The 16,142-nt window shown below is 39.2% G+C and overlaps 1 protein-coding gene across 3 annotated transcripts in view; it reads right to left on the bottom strand.

Annotated features, from left to right (window-relative positions):
* The window catches only part of ctnna1 (catenin (cadherin-associated protein), alpha 1), an 81,614-nt gene that overhangs the window by 7,192 nt on the left and 58,280 nt on the right, over positions 1-16,142 (bottom strand). For all 3 annotated transcript variants that reach the window (XM_041989502.1, XM_041989501.1, XM_041989503.1), the window contains exons 13-16: positions 15,410-15,561; positions 11,617-11,727; positions 9,906-10,087; positions 5,507-5,612 (exon numbers count right to left, since the gene is read on the bottom strand). In XM_041989502.1, the coding sequence (XP_041845436.1) occupies positions 5,507-5,612; positions 9,906-10,087; positions 11,617-11,727; positions 15,410-15,561 (551 nt within the window). The remainder of the gene's footprint in view (positions 1-5,506; positions 5,613-9,905; positions 10,088-11,616; positions 11,728-15,409; positions 15,562-16,142) is intronic.

Raw genomic sequence — 16,142 nt, 5'->3', positions numbered from 1 at the left:
CAATGTTTTCTCACGGTAATCGCTAGTAACGTTAACTCCTGAATATATCATCAGAACATCCCTAATTTTCCATCATGTTGACGTCATCTGCCGTTTTCTTACTCAGCTTTGCCATGAAGAGGAAATACTTTGGGGAACATTCCACAGCTGAAGGTCTGATATCCATCCTGCCACAAAATATTTACAAGCCTCTAAACTGACTTGTATGCTTGTTAATTCTGGTGTGAAGTGCGACTGTCGATTGTCAAGGAAAGGTAAATCGGGTAGCAATATCTGTCTTTTTTTTTTTTTTTTTTTTACCAGGAATTTGGAAAATCATACAGATTTTGAGCACCAACAAGCGCATGTTTTTTTTCTCCAAAATATCCTTGTCTGACTTGACCAAGTGCTGAACTGGTTGTTTGGCAAGTGTGAAGTCCACTAGCACCATCCCTGATGAGAAACAGTTAATCATCATTATAGTGGGAGCGGGGTCCCAACGTGGTGGCATAAACGAACAGTGGGAATGGTCCATTGGCCAAACTTTTAAAGTTATTTTGTATTTTACGACATATGAGCTGTTCCTGCAGGGGGAGGAGCTCAGAGAGTATCGCAAACAAAAACAAAAATCTATAATGTTCACTTAATAACCTACAAAAACAGCCTCCCAGTGCTGCGTGTAAAAGTAACAATCTATAACATGAATGATGAACAGGATAGTCACATCTCATCACAGCAAATGCCATTCAGTTTCACTGAATTCCATTACAGAGCAGAAGCAACGCCGCAGAGCTGCCACCAGCCAGCACTGACCTTTCCGGACGCATCACCCAGCGGAAATGCCAATTTCCAATATTTACCGACAAGGCAGCATCCTAATGTGCTGCCAGTGGCAACCTGTTGCAGTGCCAGCGGCAGTGGACCTAAGAAGTGTTTTGACTTGTTTTTCAGTCACTTCCTGCTATAATAACTACACTCCTGTTATCAGATCTTAGTGAGGTGAGTGTTTCTGTTGACTGTATTTACAAGAAAAGATTGTTGCTTCATCCTGCGGCTTTGACCTGTAAAAGCTATGCAAGAAGCAGCAATAACCTAAATGAACCCTCATCATTATTACCGTTACCTTGGTAATACTTTATTACACACTGGTAAAACTTTAATAAAAACCTGATACAACAAGTGTATCTCAGTCAATGTTCTCAGAGAGTTAAGAAAAGATAAGGTAAAGGTAAAGACTTTGATACCATCACACTGCCTGTAATAACAGACGGATATAAAAGCATTAAGGTGAGTTTGACTTTATGTGTTGAGGATGGACTGCAAAAGTTCTGAATGGAAGGAGAGAAATCCAAAATCAGATCAGCTGTCACCCTCCCCATGCAGCTTTATTTACATAGTTGTACAGCCAGGTATGAGCATCCTCGTTGGCTGTTCGATGTTTTACAACCTCTGCAGCAAATGAATGTTAACCATATCTCTATAAAATTTTTGCATTAGCTCATGAATTCTTGAAATACATCATCCTTTGACCACCCCTTTCTAATTAGTTCATCATCGAGTACAAGAGAACTTTTGCACCAATTTTGTAGCCATTCCCTCAAGGCACTCCAGCAATTCATGAGACCGAGAAAAGACATTACAACATAACTTTAGCACATAGCTGAAAAACATCTTGTAAGGGGACAGGGTTTTTGGGTCTGAATATGGTATGGGGTCTTGCATAATTAAAAAAGGCCTCACATGAAAAAGAACGTTTAACACAACCAACTACTGGGCCCTTCTATTTGGGAATACACTGAAAAACTGTCATGGAGACTGTAGAGGTGCAGTGATCAAAGAGATACAGAGCACACTTGGTGCCATGGGGAAATATTGTTTGAGATCTGTGCTAAAGTTTAAGCAGAACAGAAACCAAAGCAGAGCAAATACCATTTTGTTTCTGTAGGTAAAGCCACAATATGAGATATGGCCACACAGGGACAGGACAAGATCAATCTCAGGCTGTGGCCTGTAGACACTTGAAGTTAAATGCAGTTACGTGAAAAATGTTTACCACACAACTGGAGTTTAAAGGCTGTTAGAACAAAGGCGAAGGGACATTTAGCGCAGTGGTGGGGGCTTTTAAAGCACAGAGGAAAGTGTAATTTTATGAAAGCCTGCACTAAGAAAATTACTGATATACCATTTAAGTAAAATCTTAAAGTAGATGTCCCATTTAGAGATCTGATGAACGTTAAGTGAGCCAGTGCTTTCTGCATAAAATTAACAAGCTTTACAGTTAGTGTTTTGGTCATTTAATGCCTGTTCCTTTGTCAGCCTGGTGCCGATTGTTTAGTTATTCTTCTTTATTGTAATAGACACCATTTAGGCCTTAAAAAATAATAAAATCTGCTTTGGCCATAACCAAATGCCAATTCTGACATATGGTTATGTCCCTGACTGTTTAAATGCTCTGAGTACAGTGTTGAGTTTAGATTTTTGACAAATCTAGCCATCATGTATTATCATTGAAGAGGAAAACGACTGAAACATCACAGATACAGAAAAAAATGGAAGGCCTCCCTTGCTTAGGTTATGCCGCAGCACCTGAGGGCTGACCCTTGAACTGCTAAGCTGAGAATTTGTGGACCTCCTGAGTGATTTTACTTGCTCTGCAGTAGGTAATTTACAGGCCGTCTGCTGTGGCGCAGACCTGAAATTAGATTGTGACCACCAACAGAACCCATAAATCACCATAAATCTTTACTGATTGAATGCAAATTGTAAAAGTACACTATCTATTGTCAGTATACATCATGAAAATAAAGCTGGCACAACAAACACACAAGCATTGTGAGACCATGTCTGTTCTCTAAATATGCAAGCCTTTATGTGTTTGTGTCCATTCAAGTGTATATGTGGTGGGGAGGCAAACGGCATGAATTTATGGGCTACATGCTGACTAACACATTTGTATTATAAATCTCAATTACAAAGCATTATTTGTTTACCAGCCCAGTCGGATAAAATTCTCATAAGGTGCCCTGCAGAGAAGGGTCATAAATTGTTAATAAACTGCAGTGCAGACCTTTGTACAGCAATGACCTAAATCCTGCAGCTCGTCTCTGCACTACATACACTCAATTCTTTAAATTTTAATAAGGCTCCATTACACATATTTAACTGTTTTACAGAAATTCTGAACTAAACCGGGTCCACCTGCATGTTTCAGGTGGAGGCAATATGCTTGGATCACAACACACCATGACAGCACCTTACAAATGAAATTGTGGGGTGAGATGGTGTGTTATCAGCCTGGGACCATCTGCCAATGTGTTTCATATGAGGAGCAAACCCTCACAAGCCCTGCAGGCCAGAGGCACAGAACGCAAGTGATTAATATGCCTAGGTTAATGAGCAGTCCCAGCATCGCCTTTGCTCCTCTGACTCTGTAAGTATGTGTGCAGCTTGGTAATGATTCACTTAACTACTGCTGCTAGATTATGTAGACCCTACCAACACACCATGCTTTGCTGGAAGTGGGCCTGTGGCATCTCCTGCTTCGTTAGAGGTATGGCCCTAAATATAAACAGCAAACATAAAAAAAAAAAGATATATAAATTAAGAAAAAAATACTGCCACCTGGCAATTATGCTGCTAATTAAAAGGCAAAGCACTCTTAATGGATTCATTTCTCAGGAGGGATGTACACCTCACCACACAAATGTGCTGCTCCTTTTTTCTACCTCACCTATCTCTCCATCATTCACCCCCCACCCCAAGCCCAACTATAGAAGTCCTTGTTGATGCATCAGGACCAAATGTCACCTGGTCTGCAAGTGTTTTAGTTTTGTTGAGAAAGAAATACTTAGAGGGACAGCTGGATGGTCTCAGATGCTGATGGGCTTCTCACTCTTGGCTTAGAATGTCTGTTTCAACAGCCAAAGCTCTTCATTTATTTATACTTTGAGTGCTTCAAACCCCAAACCCTCTTATAATATGTGCATGCACACACAAACTACACACGTACAGAAAAGATAAACAAGTTCCTACAAATTGTTGAGGATGAAAGATAAAATAGTCACCCAAATCTGAGACATCCGAACACATGTGCCTACAGAGAGCTGACGCAAATCAACAGTGTTCCGTATGCAGGCATGCACAGAGATGCACACTCGCACACCTGCACAGTTGCCCATCTGTTTTCTTTGGGGGATAACACTGTTTTCATTAAAGCGAATATGCATCCTCAAAAGCTGCAGTGAGGCATAGAAGAGTGACTTTCAGGGGCGGCTTATTCCCTATTCAGATGATTCAAATGCAATTAGGTCAGCACAGGTAAGACTATTACTTTGTGATAGACTTTGTTCTGTAATATTAGGGATCTGAGGGCACCTTAAATAAAATATCAGACATGCAGGGCTCTAGCAGGCCAGCAGCTCATTATGTCAGACAATGACATGAAAGAAATCTGCTGAGAGCTAAATGCAGATGTTTCTGTAATATGATGGAATGACTGAAACCTCTGCTTGGGTAGCAGACTAGAAAAATGAAAAATACCTGATATGATATGCAACTCTGACACATTTGATTTAAGTTAACCTGTCCCATAATAAACAGACTTGGATCGCCCTAATACTCTATTCTTTAATAAACAGTCTCTATACCATTACTGATCAGCTAAAAGTAAACACAGAAGAGAGAAAAAGCCAACTAAAGTTATGTGAACAGAAATGTTCAGCAAGTATCTGAAGTCAGTGTGTTTTCTTAGGTGACTTATCGTGTATGAGTGGAAGGAACCCAGATCAGGTACATCTCAACCACAGGAGTGAACAACATGTTTACAGGAGACGGGCTTGATGTGACAATCATGTCTTGTTGCAAACATCACAGCTGAACTTTTCAATGATATAACAACATGTATACATATTGCAGACACAGAAGCAATAAGTCTGTGTCTAAGAGATGGTACATGAATAAGTTGGAAGATAAATCATGTACAGTGTCTCCCACAGGACTGGTACAGTGCAAGTATTTAAGTGAAATATGAGGCCATGGATAATTGAATGTGTGTTTCCTTATGTCAAGGACCATAGTCTCTAGTGTAAGTTATAGATGTGGGAAGATGATGAAACTGGGAGCTGGGGAGTGGGAGATGGAAGACCGAGTATATGATGCTGAAAAAAATGGATAAGAACTAGTAAGGGTCACAAAACTAAAAGTAAAAAAATATATGCTTTCCCAGTTTCTTGGATGAGCAAATAAAACACCAGAAAATGAAAAGTGAATGTAGTTTTGTTAGTTTTACAAACTTTGTGCAAAAAGAAACATTTGCCTCCTATTTCCTAGTATATATTAATAGTGATAGAGTAAATTAATAATTGTATGTGAAAAGCTAGACCCCAGCAGTATGACTTGCATGTTTATATAAGCAACTACAATATGAGGGTAGTTGAATATATCCCACTGCAACTTTATATTGGGGGTCGGTGGCACAGAGGAGTAGTTTACATCACTCCTTTGGGGACAGAGTCCCATTATGACTAACCTGGTCAGCAATGGTGCGGCCCAGCTTGTCCATTCTTGATCCAGCTTCTGCAATTTTCTTGGCAGCACTGATGACATCAGATGTATTCTTCAGTGGTCCTTTACCCCTGGAGAGAAAACATGAAGGGATCAGTCACAGCTTTTCCTCTACTGCAGACTCATTTTGTTTGCAGAAGCAAAATCCCAGTCATGGCGCTCCTGTTTGTTGTGGAAGGTTGTTTTTCGGTCAGAAGCAGGAGTGTTTGATGAACCATGGGAACAGTTCAGGCAAACACCAGAGAAAATAAAACTGTATGCTGGTGCACAGTCAATTCCACACATAACACACTAATGCACGCTGGCATAATATCGTTTAGTCTGCGCTGAGATTGTTTTCTAATCCTTTGAATGCAAAGACGAGGATTTCACTGTGGAAATTTGTCTTTAAAGGACAACACTGTACCTGCAGATTCCTTTGTAGCCTCATAATCACTCTTATGATAAAGGGTGTTTTTGCTATTTTAAAAAAAGTAAATAAATAAAATAAAAAACAAATACAGATATAATATCTTGATATCTTAACACAAACTGGCACTACTGACTCTGAAGTACTTCCGAGGATTAAAATGCTGTCATCTTCCTGCGTATATTTTTATAAAAAGAACAAAAAGAAAAATTCTCATTTGACCATCCGCTTTTAGTTCAGGTTTGATCCACATGAGATGGCAGGAAAAATAGAAAAAACACACAGCTTAAAGTAAAGAAAACAGGTCAAATTCAGTGTAAATTCTATAGCAATTGACCCAATATTACAAGTCAATCCTTGACCCCTCCAAAGCCCATCCCCACACAGGTCAGTCCAGCCTTGACCTGACCCACTGTAAAGCTTGTCAGCCATTTGCCATTTTTCAGGCCCCCTCAAGGGACTGTGGGACACAGTTGGCAAGAGGCATAAATTGGATTCAAAGCTGCTCTCTTCAGGCTAAAAAAATAAGCCATCCAACCCAGAACAGATGGAATTTTGTGTTCTGTTCTGTTCTCTTGCTTCCTCTTCCCTCCCTTCCCATTTCATCTCTAACCCTTCCTGTCTCCTGCTCTGCCTCTGCTACTCTGATGTAAAGCGAGCCAGGGTCCTGGTGGAAAAGGCCATGCATCATAGCACATACTGGAAGTTCTCCTGGGACAAGTCAACCCCTGGAGACGGAGCTAAAGGTATTGTGATGGTTTCTAGCGAGGAAAGGAAAGCAACAAGCACAAAGGCAGCTGATAGAATAATGTCATGGTTACACACAGATAAAATAGAGCAAAACTATTTAATTTTTTTTAATAAACCTGGGGAAATTTTAAAATTATCCTCTCCAATTGTGCCGATGTGTCCAAGAAACAGCTGGAACATCATACAGACCACAAAGAGGAGACAACAGAACTGACAACGGTTTTTCAGAGAGGATTTGGTAATTATTAAGTTCTTCAACAGCTGCAGGCCTCCTGATGTGTGCAAGCCAAGTACTCTCTAGAATTGTGGCAGGTGGCTCCCAAATATGTTGTATGTATCCAAGCTACACATGTCTTATTTATGAGAGCTGCCATATAGCCATAAGCAATGCAGGAGTCAACAAGAGTCTCACTCTCACACTGCAGATTTGTCAGGACAAGTTAAGATCAATTACCTAATACAGCATTAACCTTGGCTGAGCTTTATGCCAACTCAAGGTTGAGGGGCAATAATTTGGGTGCAGGTTGAATTAGCCGGCTCTTGACCTTCTGTGTTCCATTGCCACATATGAAAGTCAAGATACTATATATTGTATAGATACAGTATATATGCTGGCAGAAAAACGCTGGTCTGTTTCCTCTGGAACACACAAATACACACAACATACACAGAATCCAGTTGGAACTCTGGGGAACAGAAAGCAAACACAAAGGAAATTACAACTCCTACAACTTCAAAGCACAATCAAATTTACAGAATATAACGTGCTTATAAGGATTTGTAATAAGTGTTTATTACTGGTCATGTTGGTGCTAATAAAAGCTTTGCTAATAAATCTCTAAATGCATTACTAGCAAAAATAGTTTCACACTTCCACCCCAGAATAAAAATAAATTTTTCCTCTATTATCGTGCATTTTATAACTGACACCATTCTGAGAACAAATAAAGTAACTGCACAAAAACCCTGATAATCACACAGCTGGCTACAGGTTCAACTGTAATCTAAAAGAGGAGAATATTTCTACAAATGACCTTTCTGTCCAACTTTACCAAGATGTTTAGTAGTTTGGACATGTTTAGACTTTCAAAGTTATGAAGACGTCTGTTGTGATTCTCTAAACTATATTAATTAAGCTCACATGTTTTCTGCCTGTCTTGCTTTGTCTTTGATTAGAAACAATGATTTTAAACTACTTCTACAAAACATCTATTTGATAAGAAGCAAAAACTGGCTTGTGATGGTAGTAACTGTACAAAACGTAAACTGTATAAAAAATAAAAAGACTTCATCTCAAGTCCATATGCTCGACTTTAGTTTAAAACTGAGGCAGCCTTTCTGTAATTTAAAGATGTCACTGCAGTCGATAACCTCATCCATTTATCCATCCAACCATCTGTCCATCTATTATTCAGTGAACTGTAGCATCCCCCCAATCCTTCAGATGATTAAGAAGCAAATATAAACCAGTGGTCTCTGTGCAGCCTCAGTCAGATCACAACAGCTTCCCACTATTTTACATCTTAAAGCAGGACGTTTGACCCACTCAGAAGACGAGGATAACGAGTGTTGTGTCATCACGGATGTGACTCATGATAAGTCAACAAAATGTCCAGACTCACTGGTTTTAAAAAAAATGAAAAAGCACAGTCATAAAAACAGTCGACCATACAGGCTGACAGTCCAAATGTCTCTTTGTATAAAACATGCAAGTTTGACAGTAATGTAGAGATGGAAACAGCATCTCATTTGCAGGGTGTATACATGTTGAGTAAACTGCCTGATTAATAAGTTCCCACTGTTTACATATTAAGCATGGGCGACAGTTCGTCACACTTTTCTGTCAATTCAATCACTTTACAGACCGCAAACATTTAACAATGAAATTGCACACCACATATATTTGAGCGTTCTTTGAGTTGGCTACACAAAAATCTAATTCTGTGAGCAATTCAAAATCTAAAAATAAAGGGGATGAAAAGTCGTAAGCAGAAAGTTTGGAATGACTCATAATCCAAACCAACATTATTAAAATAAGTGCATGCATGAACCTTAATGGCAATGGGTCCCTAGTGTTTATTACTGATGTGATAGAAGCAGCTGGATGAATGCTGAGGTGCACAGTGTTATACTGCTTGCTCAGATTCAGTTAATGCAACAATACTGATTGGACTGCTCTTCCTAATAAAAAGGGACAATGACCCAAAACATACTGCAAAAATAATCTAAGATTTTTATTAAAAAGAAGATTACTTTGCAATGACTACAACGCCTCATCTCAACTAGATCAAGCTGTATTTCAACAAAAGGATGCTATAAAATCCAAGTAAAGCATAACAGAGGAGGAAATCCATTCTTTGGTGACATCCACAGACTGAAAACATCTTGCAGTTGCTGCCTGCAGAGCACTCTAAACAAAGTATGAACTGGATTAGACTCTAAAACTGATATCCCAAGTCCCTATCCAATTAATAAATATTCAATTAGTTTAAGCAAGCTCTACCATCTTTACTACTTCGACAATCCACTGTTAACGCGGCCCATAGCAGCTCTGCTGAGGGAGACTGTCCATTTAAATTTTCCCAATGCACACACAGCTTATCCATACACCAGGGGAGAAGAAGATTTGATGCTCTGCTTACAGTTCTGCAAATTAAGATTACAGGAGGATGGAAAATAATAAAGAGGAAATCCTAGCTACCCTGCTGCTTAAGTAAAATGAAGAGCTCGAATGCATGAGCAGTAGAGCTAAAGTCCACGTAAAGAATTGTGCAAATATGGGTGAATGTTAGGAAACAAGTGTAGGCTTACTGGGTGATTGTATTTGACATGGACTTAACTTGAGTCTGTGCATTCTGTCTAACACATTTTCTCAGAGATGTTTTGGTCTAAGTGGAAAAACTTCTGGAATACTAATGTGAGGAAACTGCAGGATAATATATTTACAGTAATAGTCAGAAGTTTGTAAACACCTGCTTATTCATATTGAATAAATGAGGACTGTTATGTGATAAAAATAAAGCACTGCTGAGACTCAAAGTCAAACACAGGAAAATTCTGACACCAATCATCAAGGATTATTTACAATGTGCAGCAACATGACAGTTCATTTATTATGTCGCCTTGTGAACTCAGAAAAGAAAAAAAAACAGATGATTATGAAATACAAAGAAAGAAAAGTGAGCCAAGCCTTTAGTCCACTCACCTGGTGAAGTCTGTCATTTCCATCATGATCATGCACATCTGCTTAGCCAACACAATGATGTCATTGCCGCTGTCATCCCACTTGGACACCTCTGCATCCAGCTTGCTCTTCTCTTCCTGGAAGCTAGCCACCTGCTCTGCAATCTTTGCCTTCTGTTCCTGGGGCAACTGGGCCATGATAGCCTGCAAGAGAATTATGGAAAGAGTAGGGGTTAGCAAACTAGACTTTGACATACCGTTGCAATGCACAAACGTTTTCTTGGCAGGGCAGAACAAGATGTCATTTGACATCACATCAGAGGGTACTGATGTGTAATGGTGTACTACACTAATGCGACTTGTATTATACATGTTTTATTAAAGTCATCGAAATATACAAAAATCATGCTAGAATAAGTCTAAAAACTGAAAGAAAAAGAAATATACTTGCAGTTTTGTATGAATGAATATTGTATACTGGATAACCTTGTTAGTTCTGAAGATGATTATAAAGGCATCTGTTTATTCGGGTTTCTTGTCGTGCTAATATTGTGTTTCACACCCTTTCTTTACATCCTCTTTAACTGGACAGTTAACGGGCAGCTTTCAAAAAGGCAATCAGACAAGCAGCGAATGAGTGTCGGGTCAGGGTAGGCAGACGCTTAAGAGGAGGAAATCAAATATCATTGTCAAAGTCTTCATTCCATTACTGGTAAATAAGACTGTCTCTCTGGAGTCATCTAAGCTTGAATAAAGCTGTTTAGGCTGTGCAAAGATGAATAAAGTCCCTAAAAACAAAAACATTCAGATAATCTTTGTTGAACCAAACAAATCGCTTAGAAATATACTGATGGATCATTCTGCCATGAGGGATTCCTGAGATTAAGTTATTACTGTGCATTCTTTAAATTATTAATGCACTTAGTGTCTAAATTTACAATTATGTTTGAAGTAAGTAAAATGAACTAAAGTTAATTGCAGAGCAACTGCCTACACAATGGCAACACAGGCGTACCTAGTTGACTTTTGTGTGGCATAATTACTCAAGACAAAAGGACACTCAGAGCAGTAATCCAATCTCTCTCACATCCTCTAGTAACAGGATAAGAAATGCAAGAGTCTTCACAGGTTGCTTAGAAGCTTAAAGCTTACCTGATTATCCGACAAACCATATAAAAATTCACTTGTTTATTGGAAGACTGAACTGTATTTCAAACAATATTAACCCTTTGAGTTATGGGTAGCAATAGCAAAACAAATAAGATTCAGTTGTGTGCAAGAAAGGCACAAAAACTTGGGTCACACTAGCCGTTATGGTGCCAAGCCAACTGTGCATAAACAATCGACAGTAAGTATGGGGGTGGAGTGTTTGAAAGAACAGTGGCTCAGATGGCATCAACTTGTGAACAAAGCTGCAAAGCACCTCAAACTGAGTTTTTACAAATTGTAACAAAATGGCTAAACAAACTGTTTTTTGCCACATAAATTTACTCATGTTTGATGGACTATTCAACTCAAAGCAAAGTCAAAATTCAACCACCCACAAATGCACCTCTGTTTTGAGGGAGCATGGCAAAGCCAAATTCCTGCTTGGATATATAAAATCTTGCAGTTCAATGTGCATGTTTTGTTTTTTTAAATCATGTTTCTCACAATTTTTCATGCAAAAAAAAAAAAAAGGACCTTTGACATACAAGTTTGGACTCAAGTCAGAATGAACATGTACAACTTACACGTGCACTCTGGCCGGCAATAAGCTGGTCGTCCTCCGTCTGGACGCTTGTCCTGCTGCGTGCATCGTTGTCATCAGTCTCAAAGTCGGAGTCATCCAATTCTTCAGGGGTCTGTAATAAGCCAAACAGAATAATAGAGATCAAAAACCCATGGGAAAAAGAAATAGTTTATAAAGCTGAATAAGGTTAGAAAAAGCACCTTGTAATTAAGTGGAGAACATAAAACCAAAAAATTTGCTATAATACAGCATTGTGAGCACCATTGAATAATAAACCCGCTTACTATCTGTGAGAAATGCCTCAGTGCTGCCAGCCTGGGCAGCATCAGATAAATGTCTCCTTCCCCGCAGCTTGGTACAGAAACTGAAAACTCCAAATGAATTTGTAAATCAAATGTAATGTGCTGCCTGTGCATTTTGAGAGGGGAAAGGAAGGTACGTGCTAGTATGAAACATATTGGGAGCAAAACACTTCAGAGGCCCATCTGTCGCTGCTATCTGAGAAGTGGCAGAAGAGGCATGAATTGTGCTCTTCTGGAATTTGGATCCTTCGTCTCTGATCTCTTACCTCTCTCCTTAAATACAAAATAATCCATGGGCTCTTTTGTCCATAAATAATATTTAAAGAAAATTTAATCTCAAAAAAATATAGCACTGACTGGCATGAAAATGAATTAGATGGAGATATAGGCACAGGGAAAATGATGTGGAATGATAAAGGTGCATTATCACGCTTGTGCCTCTACTTGTGCTTATCCAACTGTCTCAATTCCTCCCTACTGTAATGTATTTGGAGCCCTTGCATCTAAAAATATCTGAGGGTCTCTGAACAACTTCATACTGCTTTATGAAATGTTGAGATGCTCTTGTTCTCAAGGGAAATGGGTTTGGCTTCAGACACAAAGCTGTACTGACTCACAGACATGTCTTTCAACCCAGACAATACTGTTCAGCGGGGCAAACATATCACCTGCTGGCCTGTGCAACAGATAACCTGAAAATGAGGGGGTTATGCTCAGAAATGACAGTTCATGGTGGGTATCCAGTGGGACGCTATGACAGCATGGCAATAATAACCTGCTGTTTGATAGTAATAATAAAAGGCACACTGAAATTGATGCTGTTACAGTAATTTTAAAGGGGACTTCTGTGCTTATGAGCAAATATTTAGGTGTCCGAAGTGACTACCAATTCCAAAATTCATAAAACACATCTTTGGCTTTTTATTTTAGACCTCATACATCTGACAATGTGACATTTAGTAAGGCGTTAATTTGCATGGTGAAGTTATGTCCCTCTATGAAGTGAACCAGCCTCCTTCCTCTGTATCTCTGCTTAACTTCCACTTTAGATGATACAGGATTTGCCTCAGAAGTGGAAGCTCATTTCTCCAGCTGTAATAAGGTGCTCCAAGAGTTATTTAGAACTACAGATCTCTGAAGAGGCAGATCCTGGGGAAGAAAGGGGCAGAGTGAAGTCATGGGTTACTCCACATCTATTCCAAAATAATCCCCTTAAAAAAAGGTGTAAATTGGTGGAAGAAAAAACGGAGAAACTAAAGCTTACTAAAGCATGTCACAGAAGACCTTGGTAAATTGTGTCAGTTTGTAAAAAATGAAATATTTTTATGCCATGGTAAAATCTACTCATTACATTTAATTAAGGTTTGCATCATCACTGTGCATCTGAAGGAGAAATGCTCTGTTTATCCGTGTCAGTTACCTATGAGGCATTTATGACCAGATGGCATGTGAAGAGCAATTATTAAAAGACAGAGAAGTGAAATAGTAGTATTATGACAAAGCCAGAAATTAGGCCAACATAGTATTATTGTGCGCTCTGGTAAATATAAAAAAATATTACCCAGTGTTACTCTTTTTCTAAAGTTCTACTGATGGCTTCAGTGGGATCTTTTTTTTAGTTTTTAGTCTTTTTGTTTGTTTTAGGACGGAGGCAGCAAAATCACCCTGGGCTCTGATGCACTGCACAAATCATAAGGTAATGACAGCTGCCCTCTGTATCCAACTGTCAGCAGCTCCCTGACTTGGAGTCAGTTTCATGGCTGTGAGGCATACTCTCTGATGTCGCTGTAGGTGGGAAGAGGGCTCTGTCCACTTGTCAAATATCCAAGGGAGGCCCAGCATAGACTGTCTGTGCACACTTAGAGGTTAAAGACATGCCCATCTTCACGAGCCCTGATCACACACTTGTCTGTTTTGATTTAAAACTAGGTGGTGTTGTGCATCCATGTGGGGGTTTATAGAAAGATGGTGTGCGTGTTTGTGCATGTAAGTGGATATGCCCCCTAGACAAGTTGTTTCACAGCCACCTTAACCTAGCTGATTGCAATTATTTCCTTTTCATTTGACAGCACTAAAATGTCTTTTCACAAGTAAACTACACCCCTGAACGACTGCCCAGCCTGCAAAGATTTCCTCTTTATAAAACAAATATTTTTAATGCACTTCTAACCTTGTTACATAGCAAAGTTGAGAGTGAGCCGAGGACACTGCTGTGTAGATGCTGCTGGAAATACGATAACAGCAAGGATGAAAAACTAAGCCATTTCCTGCTGAATAATCGCTGCTAAAGCTGTGATGATCACCCCTCAGTCCTGCTTGTAAAATCCTGGCTCATTCATAGGAATTCAGTCCTTTTTCTTTTGGTTATGTATTTATTTACTTTCCTTTTTTTTTAAGATGTTGCATAGAGTTTAACATGTTTCTCATCGCTTTCTCCAGCTGGTTGCTAATGACAGAGTAAGCAAGGTTTTTCACTAATCCTCTGTTAGTTTTAACACACACGCACGTGTACACACACTCATCCTCTATGTAGTGTTCAGCCAACCTCAAAGGCCCAAATGTTAATAGCTTAATCTGGATGACGAGAGCAGAGCAGGCAGATAGAAATTGAACGTAGTTCTCAGGCTTGAAATAAAACTAAAGAAGGGCAATTAAAACAGCCCATCTTAAATCAGCTGCTTATTATAATGCAAATGCAAAATACATTATGGTCTGCGTATCATTTGGGTGTTTGCCAGAGTGAGCGGCATTATTAATAAAGGCACAGCCTCAATTTTGGAGCAAAACTGTCAACACAAAACATGTAATTAAAAGACGAAAGTGGTTAATAAAATAAATTGCATTAAAGAACCAATCAGCACATTATGTTAATTGTGTTACATATGGAACGTAATTTATTCCAGTATATGAGAAATCAAATTTGGCAGTTTTTGTAGTAAAACCAGTTAAAGATTTAAAGATTTTACAACCATCCCTTTCCCTCTTTACAGCTACAGTGGGTTTTGGTGTCAGCTTCTTGTCAGTCAATAAAATAGTGCTTCAATGGCTCTCTACTACCATCTGTCTCAGTTATGGTTCTACTCAAGCAAAAGCTATTAACCCACAGACAACCAAGCCTGTAGTTACACTAGATTGCATCGGCCGTTGCCTGAGACAAGGTAATCACTGGCTTCTACAACTCTACAGTGAAAGTTTCCCACTTACTACTAAAAATAGCATGTAGTGTAGAGACCATTAACCATGCATCACGATGCAATATCTAAGGTTTCCTACCATGATATAGATTGTGTCACTTCTGTTCAACTGTTTAATAGAAAATGTCTATTAATGGTTAATTATTTCTAAACTTTACACAGGATCTGTAAAGCTTATTAGGTCACAAGGGGGTTTTAGGTCTCTTCATTTTGATTCAAAAGAAAACTTACCACATAAAAGCAAATTCTTACAATACAGAGCTGCGGGGAAAACAAAGGAGAAGTCTGCGAAACTTACTCTGATCATGAGGACAGCCTTGCGTATGTCGCGAATGCCATCATACACCAGACGGGACGCATCAATGAATTCGTTCTCCTCCACAGGTAGTGAGGGGTTTGCACTCAAGGCCTCCACCGCGGACTCCACTTGCTCTGTGAACCGTGGCATGACTGAGAAAGAGAGAGATAAAGGATGGAAAGAAGAATGGGAGGGGGGGGGAGTGGGTAAACATTATGAATATCCAGCTTAAAAATACAGAACGGGAACATAACTACAGACATAACGGAGTAAACATTGCACCGCATCAATATTTGAAAGACATAACATGTTGTAGCACCTCCATCACACAAACACAACAGCAACAATAGATTTGTGGAAACATTTGCAGGGAGGTGAGAAGTCGTAGTTCCCTTGGCCTTGTTTTTTTCTTTTCCTCACAGCTGTGACATTTCTCCAGAGATTGCAAGGTATGAAAAGCTACTCGACTTTATTGACTGCCAGCACAAGGGCTCATTTTTGAGATTTTTATTAATGCTCTCAAAAATACAAATAAGGACAAATTTTATTCTGTTGCAAAAATTCTGAACTGCAACAGAGAATAACCAACAGAGTTAATAATAAGAAAAGTGTAGTGACTCTGATGGATGGGTTTTTGCACTTTTGACTTGCTGCCTTTAATGTTTGCATGTGTAATACGGGAACAAACGCTTCAAGGAACAGATCTGATTTAGCATAGAGAGTTTTTTCCAGA

The sequence above is a fragment of the Melanotaenia boesemani genome, chromosome 7, assembly GCF_017639745.1.
Source record: "Melanotaenia boesemani isolate fMelBoe1 chromosome 7, fMelBoe1.pri, whole genome shotgun sequence".
Classification (NCBI taxonomy): domain Eukaryota; kingdom Metazoa; phylum Chordata; class Actinopteri; order Atheriniformes; family Melanotaeniidae; genus Melanotaenia; species Melanotaenia boesemani.
Note: the sequence above shows the minus strand (reverse complement) of the source record. Positions and strands in the feature narration are given on the sequence as shown.